We start from the raw sequence: 16,651 nt of genomic DNA on the forward strand, positions 1-16,651 counted from the left end.
CCTGAGCCGAAGGCAGATGCTTAGCTGACTGAGCCACTCAGGAGCCCTGAGATTTTGTTTTGTTTTGTTTTAAAGATTTATTTATTTAATCATGAGAGACACAGACTAAGAGAGGCAGAGACACAGGCAGAGGGAGAAGCAGGCTCCTTACAGGGAGCCTGATGCAGGACTCAGTCCTGGATCCCAGGATCACGACCTGAGCCAAAGGCAGGTGCCCAACTACTGAGCCACGCAGGTGTCCTGAGTTTTGTTTTAATTGAATTTTACAGTTGTTGTCTTAATCACTATCTTACAGTATCTTACAATACATGCATTTGGAAGTATTTCTGAACTATACCAAAGTACCTTAATATATTAGAAAAGCCACACCATTCTGAATATTCTCATGAGACAGTCTTCTGTATTGAACCCCAGAGTTATCTTATAAATTGAATATTTAAGAAAACTTAACTGGTAGTGTCTGTTAGTTTTCCTTTCCTGGAACTGTGGTTCTCAACTTACTGCACATCTAAGTCACCAGAGAGGCTTAGAAAAAAAAAAAAAAAAAAAAAAAAAAGATATCTGGGTCCCAACCCTAGAGATTCTGATTTAATTGGTCTGATGATTCTAATGTGCTAGGACTGAGAAACCACTGTTCTAGAATAAGGATGTATGGGGAAATTTTCTTAGTTTCTTTTTTGTTATTCCAGTAAATTCAGATAATACTGGAAAATATACTTCAGATAGGAGTTACCAGAGAACAGATGGAATATTGTAGATTAAATCTGACAGATTTAAACATATAATCCATGACCATTTTTGTTTTCTTTCAGATACATTATTAAACATGGGTGCATTTTTGGATAAACCCAAAACTGAGAAACATAATGCTCATGGTGCTGGGAATGGTTTACGTTATGGCCTGAGCAGCATGCAAGGATGGAGAGTAGAAATGGAAGATGCACACACGGCTGTTGTAGGTATTCCTCATGGCTTGGAAGACTGGTCATTTTTTGCAGTTTATGATGGTCATGCTGGATCTCGAGTAGCAAATTACTGCTCAACACATTTATTAGAACACATCACTAATAATGAAGACTTTAGGGCAGCTGGAAAATCAGGATCTGCTCTTGAGCCCTCCGTGGAAAATGTCAAGAATGGCATCAGAACTGGCTTTTTGAAAATTGATGAATACATGCGTAACTTTTCAGACCTCAGAAATGGAATGGACAGAAGTGGTTCGACTGCAGTGGGGGTCCTGATTTCACCTAAGCATGTCTACTTTATCAACTGTGGTGATTCACGTGCTGTTCTGTATAGGAATGGACAAGTCTGCTTTTCTACCCAGGATCACAAACCTTGCAATCCAAGGGAGAAGGAGCGAATCCAAAATGCAGGAGGCAGTGTAATGATACAACGTGTTAATGGTTCATTAGCAGTGTCTCGTGCTTTGGGGGACTATGATTACAAGTGTGTTGACGGCAAGGGCCCAACAGAACAACTTGTTTCTCCAGAGCCTGAGGTTTATGAAATTTTAAGAGCAGAAGAGGATGAATTTATCATCTTGGCTTGTGATGGGATCTGGGATGTTATGAGTAATGAGGAGCTCTGTGAATTTGTTAAATCTAGGCTTGAGGTATCTGATGACCTGGAAAATGTGTGCAATTGGGTAGTGGACACTTGTTTACATAAGGTATGTAAGTCTTTTTGTTATAATTAAAATACCATTAATTTTGAAAAGGCATGGTAAGTAAAAGTAACCAAACTTAAATTTTAAAAACTTTTCATTAGGGAAAAACTGTATGTCTTTAAATTATTTTTTTCACCAGAAATAATTTTTTTTCCCATCTTTGTTTGCCCCACCCTTCTAATTCAAAAATTAAGTTGAATAAATTTGTGGCATTTGTTGTCATTTAGAACTTTATGGCTTTTGTTGTGGCAAAGGCATCTGTATAGAAGTGTGCCTTTCAATTTAAATTCTCAGTATTGGCAATAGCAGTCTTATGCCTAATTTTGAAGCAATTTGATGAACTATGTATATGGTATATTTCTGTACTAGATATACAAAAGATCAAAAGCCATGTGTCATATGGGGAGGTACACCAGAGACCTAGGCTAAGTCAAGTTTTGTAATTTAGATCTGAGCCTCCTAGCAGCTTAAAATGAAAACCGAAGTAAAAGTATGACTTGTATATTTCTTATCATTTAGTAAAAGAAACTGTTTCTTAGCAACAGAATCAAAAAGACATTTACATATGGCTCTATGTAACTGGTAGAAAATATCTTAGAAAATAGAAAATATCTTCTGGTAGAAAATATCTTCTGTAGAAGATACTAGGATTCTTTTCATATGGATGTTTTTTTCATCACTAATGATTAAAAACCAAAGACTAAAATAAAATATAATGCTGTGAAGGATTCCTGTGGATCAGGAACATTTAATTTAGTTTTGTAATGTTCTGTGAATCTTAACTGGATACAATAATAGGGAAAGCAAATCCAAACTAAGACATATTTGGCAATTCCCTTGAATGTGTTTAAAGTATTAGTTTCAAGTGGGTTTTTGACAGTGCCTATGTAATGCTCAGTTAAAATTTGAATTATCTGGCCAGTGCCTAGAATATGTGAGCATACAAGACTGATTGAAAAGATATCAAGGCAAATCTAACCTTTGGTTATATGAAATAAAGGTTTTGACTTATTTATTCTGTCTAGATTAGAACTGTTCTGTCTCCCAACCACATAAGTTGCCTTGGAAGGTACAGACATAGCCAGAAAGTTTCTGAACAAGGATGTCTGAGTCTGTGGAAATACCCAGGTTTTGGCAGAGTCAACTTATTTTCCATAGAATGGGAGGAGACAACTTCAAATAGAGAAAATTTAAGGGCTGGTGTTTCCAGTTGGCAGCTTTTTTCTGAAAGAATATTAAATGATGGCTCCTTTATTAGCTTTTCGATTTTTTTTTTTCCTTAAGCATACTGTATACTTTTTTTTTTTACTTATCTGGATAGGTTAAGTATGAGAGTATCAATAGTTGTGGTGATTGAATAGGCTCTAAAAATGTTTTCTCCTTGAACTCTAAATGGAGAGATTTTGACCTGCAACTTTTTGAGACAAAAGCAAGATGTTTTTTGCTTGACTAGCAGACAAAACAGCATTTTCCCTGATTCTAAAACAAGTATATACTTGTTACTGAAAAAAATTCCAGGTAATCCAGAACATATAAAAAAAACATTCATAAACTTTGCCACTAACCTAAGTTGGCTGCATTCGCTGTGTGGCATATATCTTTCCAGTCTTTTTTGCCTGCCTGTGAGTATGTGTATTTATGTAAAAATTATACTTGTTACTCGACAGTATACTTTTTTGTTCAACAGTATGTTGTAGAGAGATCTCCATATCTATAGGTATCAGTCTAAATCATTTGTCATGGTTGCATAGTATTTTGTTGGAAAAATGGCATGTTGTTTTGAAGGAATAGCCAAAATCTATTAGGTCTGTAATTTTGGAGTAAAAAAGAAGTTTGTATTGTGGATAAACTGCACTGTTCTTTCCAGTGAAAGGATGTTACTTTTCAGGAATTTTGACCCCACCCTTCTGAATGGGGTTGAAATGATTCTGGTGGTGTATCTTTGCTTGACAGCTTTTTTCAGTGATTAAATATTCCTGTTGATGGTATTAAATATCCCAGATTTCTAGAATCTCAGAAATGATAAATGATAGTAATAGGGACAAGAGGTTGGAACATAATGATTCATTCAATTTTAGTGGAAGTTGACCACTGTGGTTCCTTTGAATGAAGCTGCATTCAAATTGAAATCAGATTTTTTGTCTTTTTTTTTTTTTTTAAAGATTTATTTATTCATTCATTCATTCAGAGAGAGTGAAGAGAGAGGCAGAGACACAGGCAGAGGGAGAAGCAGGCTCCATGCAGGAAGCCCGATGTGGGACTTGATCCTGGGTCTCCAGGATCACACCCCGGGCTGCAGGTGGCGCTAAACTGCTGTGCCACCGGGGCTGCCCTTGTTTGTCTTTTTTTTTTTTTTTTTTTTTTTAATTTATGATAGTCACAGAGAGAGAGAGAGAGGCAGAGACATAGGCAGAGGGAGAAGCAGGCTCCATGCACCGGGAGCCTGATGCGGGATTCGATCCCGCGTCTCCAGGATCGCGCCCTGGGCCAAAGGCAGGCGCCAAACCTCTGCGCCACCCAGGGATCCCCCTTGTTTGTCTTTTTTAATTAGAGTGCCCGTGCCCTGGAAGGTGAAGGGGCAGAGGGAGGGGAGAGAGAGAATCTCAAACATACTCCCCACTGAACGCAGGGCTGATACAGGGCTCTATCTCACAACCTAAGATCATGATCTAAGCTGAAATCAGGAGTCAGATGCTTAACTGACTGAGCCACCTAGGTGCCCCAAATTGAATTCCGTTTTGAGAAGCTTGGTTAACTTTGGTGTTGAAACATACAGACCTAAGAATATTTTGAACCTTTACCTGTTATTTAATGGATTTAAATATTAAACCTCTTATCCATTCTGTTTTTTTAACTCCATAATTTTCTCATTCCACTTGTTTGTAGTGTAAAACCAAGGGTTAACAATATTATAAAACCGTATGATTAAAATAGAATATGATTGCTTTGAACTTAGTCTGAAAGATTGAATACAAAATTTTAAAATCCATGGAAAGCACTTAGCTCAGTGTTTGGCACTTAGTGATTGCTCAGTAGGTGCTAGCTTCTTCAAGAGGAGAGAGAGAGAGGGAGGGAAGGAGGGACAGCAGATCCAGTTTTTAAGTGGAAGTTTTCCTGACAATAGATTTAAATGATGTGTTAATATTTTCTAACATTTCTAACACTTATCATGCCCTAATTGTTTACAAGCACTTTTTTTAATATATTAACTCATGAAATCCTGGGAGATTGTGATCATTGTCATAATCACAATAGCTCAGTAAATTATTGCTTTCTGTGAGCCAAATGTTATTCTAAGCACTTTACACATATTTTAATGCATTTAATTTTCACAACGACTATAAAAGGTAGTTAGCATTATTGCTAATGATAATCTTTTTTCAGGATTTCCACCTAGCAATATGAAGCTGAAAGTGTTGGATGACTCCAGTCGGGCATTACTCTCTAAGATATTTAACTGTAGGAGAGAATAATCCCTAACAAAGGAGCTTTCCCATTTTATTGCCAATGCTAGTAGCTAATTTCAGGTTGCATAGACTATGTAACTTCTGTTTGCATAGCCTTTCATAACTTATAAATAACAACCATTTATCCTCCTAGTAACCCTCTGAGGTGAACGAAATAAAAATCTGTTTCCAATTTGCAATAAGGAAATAGAGGTTTGACATTAAAAGATAGCTGTAAGGTCATATTTTGATGAGTGTTGAAGCCAAGACTAGAATGCACATTTCTTGATTCAAGTTTGTGTGTCCATTGCCGATGTTTCACAGAGGGTTTGATGAAAAATTTTTCCCAAAGGGAAATAGTAAGAGTTTCTTTTTCTTTTTTCACTAATTAAGAAGATTAATAAGAACATTTTTTAAAAAGATTTTTATTGATTTATTCATGAGACACAGAGAGAGGCAGAGACACAGGCAGAAGGAGAAGCAGGCTCCCCATGGGGAGCCTGATGCGGGACTCGATCATGGGACCCTGGGATCACGACCTGAGCTGAAGGCAGATGCCCAACCACTGAGCTGCCCAGGTGCCCTCAGAACTTTATGAACATATCCACAGATGATTGTATTTATGTCCTTTTTAAATATCTCATCTCCCTTAAGTAGCCACATATATACTAACAAATAATTCTGTGTTTATTTATACAAACATACAGAAGTATAAAGATAGGGTTTTCTTTCCCTCGTTTTTTTGTTTGTTTTTTACAGAAATGGATTATATTATGCATGTTACTTTGCCGCCTGCTTTGTTTTTCCTAAATTGTAAAAGTCAGTGTCCCTTTAAATTGTTCTTTAATTTTTTTTCTTTTAAAATACTATTTGAGGGATGCCTGTGTGGCTCAGCGGTGAAGCATCTGCCTTCAGCTTGGCATGATCCTGGAGTCCCGGGATCGAGTCCCACATCGGGCTTCCTGCATGGAGCCTGCTTCTCCCTCTGCCTGTGTGTCTGCCTCTTTTTCTCTGTGTCTCTCATGAATAAATAAAATCTTAAATAAATAAATAAATAAATAAATATATATATATTTGATTTTCCTAAATTCACTTTATATACCACTTATCAGAAGCTTATTTATTTTAAAACATGAAATTGTACCTGATAGTTGGATAAAATTGAGGGAAAATAACTTATTTTCCAAAGGCAGCACCATTCCAGATTAGTAATACAACATGGGAAATGTACTTGTACACTCCCCCAAAACTGTTTAGCTCTAAACTCAGGAGTTTTTCTGTTACAGGTTTCAGAAAATAAAATTCTAAATACTGCAGAAGTAAACATAGATAGTATTTGGGGTGTGGTTGGGTATTTTGGAGTAAGAAGAGAATGAGTATAAAAATATAGTCTATAGTGTAGCAATTTGCAAATTTTCTTGGTCACATGGTGCTTGAGTATCTCAGAGTTTTTTTGCAATGCTACTTAGCCAGTAGCAGATACAAGTATTATATAGTTAGAGCCAACAGTTACATACTAATGAGATATGTGTACCTGTTGGTCACTGCATAGTTTCTCAAATCTTGGAATCATGGCCCAAAGCTACCCTCATTTCATGTATCACGCTGATTTTCTTTTCTTTATAAATTTTTTTTTTAAGATTTATTTATTTATGATAGACATAGAGATTGAGAGAGAGAGAGGCAGAGACACACAAGAGGAGGGAGAAGCAGGCTCCATGTTGGGAGCCCGATGCGGGACTCGATCCCAGGACTCCAGGATCACGCCTTGGGCCGAAGGCAGGCGCTAAACCCCTGAGCCACCCAGGGATCCCTCTTTCTTTCTTTCCTTTCTTTCTTTCCTTTCTTTCTAATTACTTATTTATTCATGAGAGACAGAGAGAGAGAGAGAGAGAGGCAGAGACACAGGCTGAGGGAGAAGCAGGCTCCATGCAGGGAGCCCAATGCGGGACTTGATCCCAAGACTCCAGGATCATGCCCTGGGCCAAAGGCAGGCGCCAAACCGCTGAGCCACCCAGGGATCCCCATCACATTGATTTTCTTTGGGACTTGCTTTTTAATCTTAGCTACTCTCAGAACCCTGGCTTTGAAAAGATAGCACATCATTGAGAGGAATATAGTGTTACCAGTTGTTGAACTGAACTGCTTCACGGTAGTTTGAAGGGTGTCCACAGATGTGAAGTATCACTCTCTTTCCCCTCATTTTTAATATCTCAGTATATCATAGTACCCTGTGTCTTTTTTTTTTTTTTTTTTTTTAAGATTTATTTATTTGTTTTAGAGCCAGAGAGGGAGAGGAAGAGAGAACCTTAAGCAGGCTCTAAGGTGAATGCGGAGCCTGGGGGTTGGGGGTGATTCAATCCCATGACCTCAAAATTACAACCTGAGCTGAAACCCAGTCATTGCTCAACTGACTGGCCACCCAGGCACCCCTGAAAGTCATCTTTATGTAGAAATAGAAGAGGCATCATTGAAATCACACATAGCTGAGGTGTAAATGTAAATTATTTCCTTTTAAAAAAATTATTTCCTTTAGTTTTTGATATTTAAACTTCCTGAAACTGTATTTCAGTTAATTTCTTAATTGATAAGATATAATTTTATAACATAAAAAACTTGTGGAAATTGTGTATGTGTGTGTGTGTCTTTAATATATATGGTATAAAGCTTTTGCCTGACTTGAATTTATGTGGTCAACCCTGATTCCTATAGAATGAATGTATTGCTCTTTTAGGGGTGGAGGGAGGAAGGGTGCTATTTGGAACCATAGTGTGTTTGTGCAGATATGTATATACACATACAGCCAATACATTATTTCTTATATGAAGGTCTTGGTGGATTTTATTAGAGAATGAAATTAATTTGGGCCTGTCCTGATTTTTTGGAAATCCTGATTTTTTTTTTTTCAGATATGGAGAATCTGGTTTTATACTCAGGATATTTTTTTCCTACTAAAGCATGGGAGTCTGTGGAAAGAGTTGTTCTTTTTTGAAGCTGCCTTAAGGCCTAACTAAACTCCATCGTCTTCAAGCTTTACTACATTGAGTTTAGGAGGTGGTGGCAAAAGTTTTTCAAGTCCTTTGTGTATTTTTTGGCTGTGTTATATAGGTTTCAAAAAGGTGGCAAGTCTGAACCAAACAATCTCTGCCTAATCCTGGCCATAATGACTGACAAGACAAGAATGGGTATGGCCTTGGCTTTTTTTCACTTGGGTTGGCAAACTGCACCGTCAGACAGAGTGCCTGCCACCTACATTGACTTTGGTTTTTTTAGAGTGGTAAAAAAAAAAAATAAGGAGGGGGTGGGTTGAAAAAGTCACTATTCCAAGTCACTGGTGTAAGAGACTCAGTTAAAGTAATATACCTATAGGAAAAGTTATGAGAAAATTTTAAATTTATTTCTCATAAGCTCATGGTAATGGTGCTACTTTTTAAAATGTAGATCATTTGTCTGTGGAAGTGCAATTACCAAGGCAGCAGTAAAATTTGTCCCTAAGTTAGCAGTTTTAGCTTCCCTCTGCAGACTCTGATACTATTTGTGATTCTATATAACAATCTGAGGTCTCTCCTTCAAAAGTTGTTATATCTGACTATATAGTATCTCAGCCATCCAGTTACATTCCATTGTTTGCTGCTTGATTCTCAGAAGAGTTTACAATCTGTTTTCTACTCTGCTTGTAATTGTTCAGTATAGTGTCTTGGGCATCCTAATGATGAGTAATTTTCAGCTATGTTAAATGCAATAGAGTTTTGCTAACATTGCTCTGATGCAGGTTAATTAGCTAGGTGAAAATTGCACACTTGTTTGGGAATGTGTGTTTGGGTGTAAGCCACTTTGGGAATATGCAATCATGAGTGGCAAACAGTTTAGAAGATGTAATATATATGAAGATATCTTCATTTCTTAGGTTGTAGAGTGCTGGTGGGTAAGAATAGGTACACAGAATTAAAAGTCATAAAATAATTACAGATCTACTCATATCTAGAGATCTTGTTTCTTCAGGGAATGCTTCAAATAGTTCTTTGGAATGGAAATGAATGTTGTTGAATGTGTACATTCTGGTGATTTAAATAAACTATAATTGCTTAATGTAATTAACTTTTGAGTTAAATAATAGAAAGTTGCTGGACTGTGGAAATAGAATTCTTTCTTTTTCTTTCTTTAATATACAGGGAAGTCGAGATAACATGAGTATTGTTCTAGTTTGCTTTTCAAATGCTCCCAAGGTCTCAGATGAAGCAGTGAGAAAAGATTCAGAGCTGGATAAGCACTTGGAATCACGGGTTGAAGGTAAGAAAGGTGCTTTTTTTTTTTTTTTTTTTTTTTTTTTTCATTTAGAAGGAAAGGAAAGGTATTCTCTCTTGTTTATCAAATAGTTCTTTTAGAATTAGGAAAAATAACAATTAAGTATTTCAAAACAAGGCCTTAAAATAAACATGCATCTGTCTACTGAGATTTACTATCACATCTTGGACCAGTGTGTGGGAATTTATTGGCAGGGAGAAGACAAATATGTCTATTATACCACTAAAGAGAAACATTTGAAAATAGTCTGTAAAAGCTTGCTATTTTATTTCCCCTTTCCCTGATTATACTTAGTAAAGAGTCCAGTGAAATTTGCCTCGGGGCTTATCATGAATATCAAATGCTGTCATTCCACCAACAGTAATTCTCTCCTCCCAAATTAATCTAGAAATTCATGATACGGTATGTTTTTATCTTACTGATAAGAGTCAGCATTGATGTTGTGAAAGATTATTGATTTACAGTTGACCCTTGACCACCGTGGGATTTGGGGGTGCAGACACACCCACCCATCCCCACTTTCCCCTTCCACTCTCCCCCTCAGTTGAAAATGTGCATATAAGGGGTGCCTGAGTGGCTTAGTCTTGAGCGTCTGCCTTTGGCTCTGGTCATGATCCCAGCATCTTCCTGGGATAGAGCCCCTTATCCAGCTCCCTGCTCAGTGTGGAGGCTGTTTCACCCTCTTTCTCTGCCTCTCCCTCTGCTTGTGCTTGCTTGCTCTCAAATAAATAACTAAAACATTAAAAAAAAAAATGTGCATATAAGTTTTGACTCCCCCAAAGCAATAGTCTATTGTTGACTGGAAGCCTTACTGATAAATAGTTGGTTAACACATATTTTGTATGTTCTATGTGTTATATGCTCTATTTTTCCAAAAGTAAGCTAGAGAGAAGAAAATGGTAAGAAAATCATAAAGAGGGCAGCCCCGGTGGCTCAGTGGTTTAGCGCTGCCTTCAGCCCAGAGTGGGATCCTGAAGACCCGGGATCGAGTCCCATGTCAGGCTCCCTGTATGGAGCCTGCTTCTCCCTCTGCCTGTGTCTCTGCCCCCCTCTCTCTCTCTCTCTCTATGTCTCTCATGCATATATAAATAAAATCTTTAAAAAAAGTCATAAAGAGAAAATACATTTACAGTACCTTACTGTATCGAAAAATACCCACATATAAGTGGACTGACACAGTTGAAACCTAAGTCGTTCAAGTATTAACTGTACTTCTTTTAACTTTTTATTTTGCGATAGTTTTTTTTTTTTTTTGCAATAATTTTAAACTTACAGAAAAGTTGAAAAAATAGAGCTCCCATGGACAATGTGTAGTACCTTTTACCTAGATTCCTCATTTGTTTACATTATAATTGACTTCTCTACTTTCTATAACATGCTCATTCTTTCCTCCCCCTCCCTCTCCCCATGTCTGTCTCTGTCTCTCTTTTTCATTGTGGCAATCTCTGGAGAAATATTTGGTGTCATAACTAAGAGGGTGTCACAAACCTGTAGTGACTAGAGGCCAGGGATATGGCTTAATATTTTGCAGTACACAAGGTCGCCTGTATGATAAAAATTTGTCTGGTCCAAAAGGTCAATAATGCCAAGGCTGAGAAATCCTGTACTAGTATAAGGAGAAATCTTTATACAAGTATAAGGCACAAAAGTTACTGTCCTGCCTTTAAGAAGCTTACAGTCTGTGATACAGTAAACATCATATACATGGAAGCATGTAGCAGTGCACCTACTTCTGGCTTGGGTTGGAGAAGAATTTGAAAAAGTGACATATGAAGTTGAAACCTGAAGAATGAACATGACTGACCTATACAAAATGGATTGGTTGGAATGGCATAAAAAGTGTTTCAAATCAAAGGGAAAGTATATATGAAGATCTAGAAGTAGGAGAAGGCTTCTCTACCTTTGGAGATAGGGGAGTCAGGGGCAGAGTTGAATGGGAGTGGTGAAAGTTAAGGTCATGGCAAGGGGCTCATGAGGCACAGCAGCTGCTAAGGACACTGCTATTTGTTGTCTTAAAGTAAATTGGCCTCATCTGATATTTGAGGACTTTATGTCTTAATACTGGCCAAATAATCATGCTCTAAAGATGTATTTTCCATAAATTGTAAATATAAATGGAATGTGTAAATGTTTTATTTTGTTCTAAGCTTTAGCAAGTTCTAGGATTTATTTTCCTTTTTTTATTTTAAATTGTTGTGGAACATAACTACTTTAGGATCAAAAGTCTTATAAAACAGCATGGATGGACCTAGAAGGTATTATGCTAAGTAAAGTAAGACAATGTTTTCACTTTATGTGGAACCTAAAAAAGCAGAAACAGACTCATAGGTGTGGTCAGAGGAAGGATAGGGGACTGGGTGAATTGGGGAGTAAGAGGTACAAACTTCCAGTTACCATAGAGGTCACAGGGCTGACCTCTATTCCAGCATAGGGAATACAGTCAGTGATATTATATTGTATTAACATTGTATGGTGACTACACTTACTACAGCCAGTATTTTGTAATATTTAAAATTGTTGAATCACGGTGTTGTACGTCTGAAACTAGTATGTTAGTTGTCTTCAATTTAAAATAACCTTATAAAACAATTCCTAATTTTTCTCCTTCTCTTTACAATCCTTATTCATCTACCACTTTTTTTGTAATTATAGTGTTAATAACTTTTGTCTTATTTTTTTAATTTTTTAAAACATTTTTAAAATTCACTTTGCCAACATTAGCTCATCATGTATTTATTATTCTTACATAAAATTAGATCAGAGTGTTTTTCCATATAGCTGTACTATGTTCAGAGGGATCATTTTTAGTGATATACACCATTTCACTCATTGGCTATACCAAAATTTTCTTAACTGTCCCTGTATTTTTGAACATTTCACTTCTTCCAGTTTTTACTTTTATGTATGCAAATAACTTTTTATATTTCTTTTATTCCTGTGTGATAGTAAGATAATGTTTGCTTTTTTTTTACATTTTAAAATTGATACTACAAAAACTAATACACTATATCTTAACTAACTTGAATTTAAATTTTTAAAAAAGAAAATAAATAAAATTTATACTACCAAATACTTCCCCTTGTTTCACTCTGTGAACTCTGAGTTAACACATTAATTTAGGAATTCTTTTTAAAAACTTGCAGAAATTATGGAGAAGTCTGGTGAGGAAGGAATGCCTGATCTTGCCCATGTCATGCGCATCTTGTCTGCAGAAAATATCCCAAATTTACCTCCTGGGGGAGGCCTTGCTGGCAAGTAAGTAGAACAAAAAGAACTAATTTTGAGTTCATTTATAATTAGTAATTAAGTAATTTTGAGGAAGAAGTATATCAATTATCTAAAGATAAGATGGCATGATGGTTCTTATATTAGAGAAGAAAAATTTCATCCAAAGGGTTTTTTTAAAGGGAATTATTTATCACAAGCTTTGAAGGTGAAAGTCGTCCTTTCCTTTGTAAATGAGAATCAATGGCTTATGCTGAATCAAATTCTAAGTGAAATGTAGAAACTGTGTTCTTGCCAAGCATTTAGTGTGACAGTTCATTTTTGAGGATAGTCAGGATGAATTATTATTTTAAATATTCAGAAGCTTAGTAATTGTGTGTAACTTAATAAAACTAAAGCATAATTTTTTTTAGGCGCAATGTTATTGAAGCTGTTTATAGTAGGCTGAATCCACATAGAGAAAATGATGGGGTAAGTTTCCTTTTATTTCTTAAGCATTTAAAATAATTTTATAATGTAAATACTAGAGATAATACATTCACATTATGAAATCTATAATTTATTAGTACCTTTCATGTTAAGGAGTCAGTTTAAGGAAATGTCTAGAAATAGAGGTAGAGATACAGTTCTGTTTTATAGATAAGTTTGTTGTCACTTGATGGGCATTGAGTACCTTTTTGTTGGACTGTACTTATTTCTTCCCTGTATGTCTGCCTTTCCTTCTCCTTCTCCCTTAAATCTTAATTTTGAGGTGAAGAACATGCTTTTAAATATCTGTTTCTCCTTCAGCAGGCTGCTATCCTCACTAGACTTAGTGATAGAGAAATGAGCTATTGTTTTAAAGACCTGACTTTCCGTGCCCGTCTGCCCAGTTGAATACCTAAGGATAATTTCTTTCTTAACCTTTAACGTTACCACTGTAGATATTTTGTGTTGAACTGAGATAACCATTCTGTTGTATCCTGCTGTGCTTTATCAGAGCAAAACTCTTCCTTTACCTTCCTGAGAAATAGCGATGAGCTGTCAGCTGTACCTCTGTAGTGTTTTAATCTTAGTACTAGTAGTAGGAGACAAAACAATGCCTACTCCTTCTTTTTTTTTTTTAATCCCCCTACATTTCAAAGTCATTAATTTGAATAAGTATTTTCTCGTAAAGTTTTTGAAGTTTTCTGACATCTGTAAACGAGTAACTTAATTTTTAACATACACACTTGAAAGATTTGGGGGAGCTAAGGTTAACTTGTTGAGAAGAAATAGACACCCTCTGAGTCTCCAGTTCTTTGTGTCAGGTCTTGAGAGAGACATCAGCCACTGGTAGAAATTATTTGTCCTCTCAGTTGTACCGTTTTTGTAGGATTCACTATTACACAGCAATATCCTATCACTTCTTTTTTTCTTAACAATAGAAGTATCCTTACAAAAAGAAAAAAGTTAAAATTAATACATTTTAGTGAGTTGGATGAAAGTGGTCTGTATATTGCTAATAATGGGATATATATATATATCTTGGTCTAGAGCAGTGGTTCTGAGTCTTTCTTTTGTATCCAGTACCTCAGAGTATTAAGAATTATATCTAAAGTTGTGAAAATTCATTTAAAAATAAAGATATGTCATGTGATAGATTTAGAAAGAACCCAGGTCAGACAAACAAGGGCAGAATGTTGACACAACTGAAAAAAGCCCATGGTAACTGGGTGGTGGAGTGGAGAGAGGCTAATCCCTTAGATCACAGGTTCCACACAGCATCCAGCATCATTAGAGGAAATAAGCCCTCAAAAAGTAGTTATTGATTCATTACTAACCATATAAGTAAGTGCTCCTGTTTCTTCATGTGCTTGAAAATGTACTCCTGTTATATAATCTTAAAAAATTATCTCATTATACCTTGCTGAATTTCTTTAAGGTCCCTTGAGAATATTAGCTTTTACTCCAGATACAATTTTAAGAAACATTTCAAACCCCCCCCCAATTAACATTAAGTTAATGTTTTAAACTTTTTTAAAAAACAGAAAATACTTCTTACACACAGTAGCTCTATAAACAGTGAATAAACAGCAGAGCCATGAAACTGAAGACAGGCTCAAGGTAAAAAAACTGGCCTCGAATACAATTATTACATGACTATGTAAATTAAGGAGATGCATACTTAATTACCTCTCTACCTCTACCTTATATATAAGCTTTCTAGTAACTTCAGCAGATCAAACATGGACAGACCACCATGTGGGGAATTGATGGAGGGAGGAGACTCCACAAAACATCAGGCATGGTCTCATCCCCGCCGTCAGTGCTGTGAGCCATGTAGATACATGAGTTAAGGAGTAAAATGGTTTATATCATGTAGTAAAGGATAGAAAGAAATGATGAAATATAGAATGTGATTAATTTCCCTGTGAGTTGTACACCTGATTGCGGAAAAGTCAGATTTTTGCAGAGAAAAGAGGAGATAAGAATGATTAGAATGACAGAAATGAAATGAGGAGGATGATAGTTCAAGTGGATGGGAGAGGCAATAGCAAATTTTGAGCTGTCTTGAAAGGACCTCATTTTGACTAGAGCAGAGAACTGCTGGTGAAAAATAAGAATTTAGGATGCCAGAAGTATTTTTGGAGAGACTGAAGAGGCCTTTTGAACTTTACAGTGAGGAGCCACCATATGTTTGGAGCAGCAGAATGGTAGACTCATAGGAATATTGGTGGTATTTTAATCTGTTAGAAACATGTGCAGTGTTAGATTAAAGAGATGTTGGCAGTCAAGTAGTGAAGTAATTGCAGAGATCAGATGATAACGTGTAAACTCATTACTCGACAGATACATAGATTGGAGAAACTTCCCTATTTACTATGAAAACTAACTTTTGCAACCCAGAATCCTGTTTTGGGAAATAATACTTAACCCTTTCAGAATAATCATGATCTTTGAAAAATGTTGAACCATAGCAGAAGCAGAAATATACTAAATGTACATTAGCAGAAATATCCTCTTAAAAGGAAAAAAAAAAAGCAGGAAAAAAATGAAGTAATTATAGGTATTTAATTAAATTCTTAGCTCTTAAGCTACCATAGCAGTGAGTTAGACACAGATGTGTTCCATAAATGCTTCTCAGCTTACATCTGTGGCCAGGAAGTACAGTGGCAGGAGCCAATAGTTGGGTTTTTTAAAATAAAAATTTTTGTACAGATATTAAAAAAAGAGAATGCTAGTCAGAGTTAATCTGAGATGTATTTAGATTCCTAAGATGTCTGCTTTATATCAGAGATAGACTTACCCTGCTGTGAATGCCTATAGGTAATACCTTTAGAAATAGGGATTCATTTAGTTTTCTTACATTAAAAAAATCTTTTGGATAACATTTCAAAAAGCCAAGTGGAATATATGCCAAATTTTATTTTTTATAATATTCCTTTTTGTTTGTTTTTTTAATTTTAGATTGAGAGTAAGTGAGCGAGAGCACATGCAGGGTGGAGAGGGGCAAAGGGAGAGGGAAAGAGAGAATCCCAAGCAGGTTCCACACATAGGACCCGACACAGGACTGAATCCCATGACCCTGAGATCATGACTGGAGCTGAAATCAAGATGCTTAACCAGCTGAGCCACTAGGCACCCCTATAAGTCAAAAGTAAAACATTTAAGATATATTCAGAAAACTCACTATTTAGGGGAATCTTCTAAAGTTGTTAACTAAATTTGTTTTTTAGTTCAACCTTTTGGAATATGTTCAGAATTCAAGCCTCATGTTGGATGTAGAGATTACAAAAAGAAAATAAAAGCTGGGATCCCTGGGTGGCGCAGCGGTTTGGCGCCTGCCTTTGGCCCAGGGCACGATCCTGGAGACCCAGGATCGAATCCCATATCAGGCTCCCAGTGCATGGAGCCTGCTTCTCCCTCTGCCTGTGTCTCTGCCTCTCTCTCTCTCCGTGACTATCATAAGTAAATAAATAAAAATTAAAAAAAAAAAAAGTGTAAAAAAAAAAAATAAAAGCTATTTCATTGATTTAGATTCTGA

General features: G+C 36.2%; 1 protein-coding gene across 8 annotated transcripts in view; it reads left to right on the top strand.

Moving 5' to 3' along the window:
* The window catches only part of PPM1B (protein phosphatase, Mg2+/Mn2+ dependent 1B), an 88,614-nt gene that overhangs the window by 53,143 nt on the left and 18,820 nt on the right, over positions 1–16,651 (top strand). For 7 of the 8 annotated variants that reach the window (XM_035695918.2, XM_025465512.3, XM_025465501.3 and 4 more), the window contains 4 exons: positions 813–1,672; positions 9,288–9,405; positions 12,564–12,675; positions 13,059–13,116. In XM_035695918.2, the coding sequence (XP_035551811.1) occupies positions 827–1,672; positions 9,288–9,405; positions 12,564–12,675; positions 13,059–13,116 (1,134 nt within the window). In that variant the 5' untranslated portion in view covers positions 813–826. The remainder of the gene's footprint in view (positions 1–812; positions 1,673–9,287; positions 9,406–12,563; positions 12,676–13,058; positions 13,117–16,651) is intronic. The other variant, XM_049115494.1, reaches the window with a different exon arrangement.

Source organism: Canis lupus, chromosome 10, assembly GCF_003254725.2.
Source record: "Canis lupus dingo isolate Sandy chromosome 10, ASM325472v2, whole genome shotgun sequence".
NCBI lineage: Eukaryota > Metazoa > Chordata > Mammalia > Carnivora > Canidae > Canis > Canis lupus.